Source organism: Cervus elaphus, chromosome X (genome assembly GCF_910594005.1).
Source record: "Cervus elaphus chromosome X, mCerEla1.1, whole genome shotgun sequence".
Lineage (NCBI taxonomy): Eukaryota > Metazoa > Chordata > Mammalia > Artiodactyla > Cervidae > Cervus > Cervus elaphus.
This window is the reverse complement of record NC_057848.1, coordinates 138,495,665-138,499,279: the sequence shown is the minus strand read 5'-3', so window position 1 is coordinate 138,499,279 and position 3,615 is coordinate 138,495,665. Positions and strand designations below refer to the sequence as shown.

The 3,615-nt window shown below is 49.9% G+C and overlaps 2 protein-coding genes across 2 annotated transcripts; one reads left to right on the top strand and one right to left on the bottom strand.

The window, feature by feature from the left end:
• Positions 1-284: 284 nt before the first annotated feature.
• LOC122690124 (histone H2A-Bbd type 1-like) lies at positions 285-879 on the bottom strand. Its single transcript, XM_043897110.1, has one exon. It carries the CDS (start codon positions 765-767, stop codon positions 417-419), a length of 351 nt encoding a protein of 116 aa, XP_043753045.1. The 5' UTR covers positions 768-879; the 3' UTR covers positions 285-416.
• A 1,866-nt stretch (positions 880-2,745) lies between these two features.
• On the top strand, positions 2,746-3,220 carry LOC122690827 (histone H2A-Bbd type 1-like). The gene has a single exon (XM_043897787.1). The coding sequence runs from the start codon at positions 2,785-2,787 to the stop codon at positions 3,133-3,135; it is 351 nt and encodes a 116-aa protein (XP_043753722.1). The 5' UTR covers positions 2,746-2,784; the 3' UTR covers positions 3,136-3,220.
• Positions 3,221-3,615: the final 395 nt, after the last annotated feature.

The window sequence follows — 3,615 nt, the reverse complement described above, 5'->3', positions numbered from 1 at the left end:
ACCATCCTTCTGGGAATACAACAGGCCCTCTCCGCGCCAACCTCCCAACCTCCCTGGTCTGGACTCCTTCAGAGCCAGTGAGCAAGTCCTGCCCCGCAACCTCAGCCAGCGACGCCCCCCAGGACCACACACCATCTTGTCACCATTGGAAACCGCTCCCCGATTTCAGGATTCCAGCATCCCTCCCTGACCACCCACTCCACCCCTCCATCCCTCATGAGACGACCCCCCTGCCACCCCATGTCGCCCAGACGCCTCAAGGACAAATGACAGAAAGCGAGCAGTTACAAGCACAGCCATGAAAACTTTAATAGCAGTGCTGATGGCAAAAGGCCAGGCCTCCCTCATCTGTGGGCAGTTTGGGGCGAGATGAAGCTACTGATGAGGTGTGGCTGGACTTGGGGGCCTGGGCATCCCTACTTCCTCTTGCGAGGGGTTGGTGCAGATGCGGGCTGAGCGAAGGCGTTGGGCTCGAAGAGGCGGCGGAGATTCTCATTGTTGATCAGCGCCCTCTGCACGTGCTCCGGGCTGATGCGTATCCTGTGGTTGGCGCAGGCCTCCTTCCCCGCCAGGTCCAGGATGTTGGCTGTCAGGTACTCAAGGATGCCAGTCAGGAACACGGGCGTTGCTGAGCTCAGGCGGTTGGCAAACTGACCCTCTCGCAGGAGGCGGTCCACGCGGCTCACGGGGAACTGCAGCTCGGCCCTGGTGGAACGAGAATGCCTCTTACTGCGATGGCAGTTCCAGATGCGTCTTCCCCGAGACATGGTGTCGGCTGGATGTTGCCTCGATCAGCCCAGACTGACGATCCCGCTGGCTGGGGCCTCCCTAGATGCCAGTGCCTTTCTGCTGGCTGTGCCCCCTTGCTCAGCTCTCTTATTGCTCAGGGAGCTGCCTTTGTGACAGCTCAGGCTTTGTGATGTCATCGGTGGCCAGCTGGCCCTGACCAGGACTGGCCTAGAAATGGCTGATAGGAAATCTGGTCTCTCTGTTGAAAAGACCATCTCTTTCTGTCAGACTACAACATTCTAGCTAAAAATGTGTTTCAATGGAAAACTAATCTCTGTCTATAGGACACAACTCTGGGTTATTTCATTCCAGTTTTATATCATCATTGAGCCCTTTTACATCCTTTTGGAAGCCTGTAGGTCACTGATACAACCTCTGCTGAAGGCTCAATTTCATTTTCATTCAGCAATCAAACAATCCCCATGGTCAGAGGAGCCTGGTGGGCTGCAGTCCATGGGGTGGCAAAGAGTTAGACATCATTGAGTGACTAGGCACAGCATATATATAAATATATATATATCATATTTTTTGGTTCTTCCATTCACCAACTGATAGACACGAGTTACTTTTGGCTATTAAAAATAATGCCCTGTAAACATTTATGTAAAAGCTTTTCTGTTAACACACAGCTTCAATTTTTTCTTTTTTTTAAAATGCAGAGTTTTAAGTTTTTTTCTTTTTTTAGTATTTTAAAATCTTTATTGAATTTGTTACAATACTGCTTCTGTTTTTTATTTGTTTTGTTTTTTTTTGGCCACAAGGCATGTGGGATCTTAGCTTCCTGACCAGGGATCAAACCCTTACCCCCTGCAGCCCGCCAGGTTCCTCTGTCCATGGGATTTTCCAGGCAAGAAGACTGGAGTGGGTTGCCATTTCCTCCTCCAGTATATTTTTAATGGAGTGTATTTAAAAGGTCAGAAATTCGGTACCTGGAGTGCCAGAGAAGTCCCTGGCTTCAATCTTATGTATATACCTAAAAGTACAACTGGTCATGTGGTGAAACTTTTTATTTATGATCTGACCATTTGAAGCTCTCTCTAGATTGATGGTTTGTAGAGATATAGTTCCCATTGGGTGAGAAACAACACAGAATCTGGTTCATCCGTCTTTTTTGTCTATTTTTGAGCTCAAATTAATGAAGAAGTTCATGTCCTCTGGGAGGCTGTTTCTATGTTTATACTTGACCTATGGCTGAAACTGTAGAATTGAAGCTGTAAGCTCTATTTCTCTGTGCCTGTATAACTGTGCCTGTAATTCAGAAATGCTTTCCCAAACTCTGTGTACATAAAGCTTTCTTACCTCTACATAGTATTAACATAGATTATAAATTATCTGAAATTAATGGGGCTCAGTTCTGATTGGCATATCTAGATGAACACTTGCTTACATAGATTGAGTATTCCTAAAATTTCCTAAAATAAGGAAACTGAATTTCCTTTAGGAAATGGGCAGATGTTATAACTAGTTGATGAGAGAAACCAAAGAATGGGAAAGTAATATTGATCACAAATACTAGGATAAATATGTTAATAGAGGCCGGATTGTTTGATTGCTGTATGAAAATGAAATTGAGCCTTCAGCAGAGGTTGTATCAGTGACCTACAGGCTTCCAAAAGGATGTAAAAGGGCTCAATGATATGAAACTGGAATGAAATAACCCAGAGTTGTGTCCTATAGAGAGAGATTAGTTTTCTATTGAAACACATTTTTAGCTAGAATGTTGTAGTCTGACAGAAAGTTAAAACTTCCCTTCAAGAGATGGTCTTTTCAACAGAGAGACCAGATTTCCTATCAGCCATTTCTAGGCCAGTCCTGGTCAGGGCCAGCTGGCCACCGATGACATCACAAAGCCTGAGCTGTCACAAAGGCAGCTCCCTGAGCAATAAGAGAGCTGAGCAAGGGGGCACAGCCAGCAGAAAGGCACTGGCATCTAGGGAGGCCCCAGCCAGCGGGATCGTCAGTCTGGGCTGACCGAGGCAACATCCAGCCGACACCATGTCTCGGGGAAGACGCATCTGGAACTGCCATCGCAGTAAGAGGCATTCTCGTTCCACCAGGGCCGAGCTGCAGTTCCCCGTGAGCCGCGTGGACCGCCTCCTGCGAGAGCGTCAGGGCGCCCAGCGCCTGAGCTCATCCACACCGGTGTTCCTGACCGCAGTCCTTGAGTACCTGACAGCCAACATCCTGGACCTGGCGGGGAAGGAGGCCGGCGCCAGCCACAGGATGCGCATCAGCCCAGAACACGTGCAGAGGGCTCTGATCAACAATGAGAATCTCTGCCACCTCTTCGAGCCCAACGCCTTCGCTCAGCCCGCATCTGCACCAACCCCTCGCAAGAGGAAGTAGGGATGCCCAGGCCCCCAAGTCCAGCCACACCTCATCAGTAGCTTCATCTCGCCCCAAACTGCCCACAGATGAGGGAGGCCTGGCCTTTTGCCATCAGCACTGCTATTAAAGTTTTCATGGCTGTGCTTGTAACTGCTCGCTTTCTGTCATTTGTCCTTGAGGCGTCTGGGCGACATGGGGTGGCAGGGGGGTCGTCTCATGAGGGATGGAGGGGTGGAGTGGGTGGTCAGGGAGGGATGCTGGAATCCTGAAATCGGGGAGCGGTTTCCGATGGTGACAAGATGGTGTGTGGTCCTGGGGGGCGTCGCTGGCTGAGGTTGCGGGGCAGGACTTGCTCACTGGCTCTGAAGGAGTCCAGACCAGGGAGGTTGGGAGGTTGGCGCGGAGAGGGCCTGTTGGATTCCCAGAAGGATGATGGTAATGGGGGAGGCGCTGAAACCCGTGAGGGAGGAGCCTAAGGCTTTATTCCTGGTGGGGACC

What these genes read in the sequence shown, in the direction of transcription:
- LOC122690124 (XM_043897110.1), bottom strand. Translation starts at nt 767, where the DNA reads ATGTCTCGGGGAAGACGCATCTGGAACTGCCATCGCAGTAAGAGGCAT.
- LOC122690827 (XM_043897787.1), top strand. Translation starts at nt 2,785, where the DNA reads ATGTCTCGGGGAAGACGCATCTGGAACTGCCATCGCAGTAAGAGGCAT.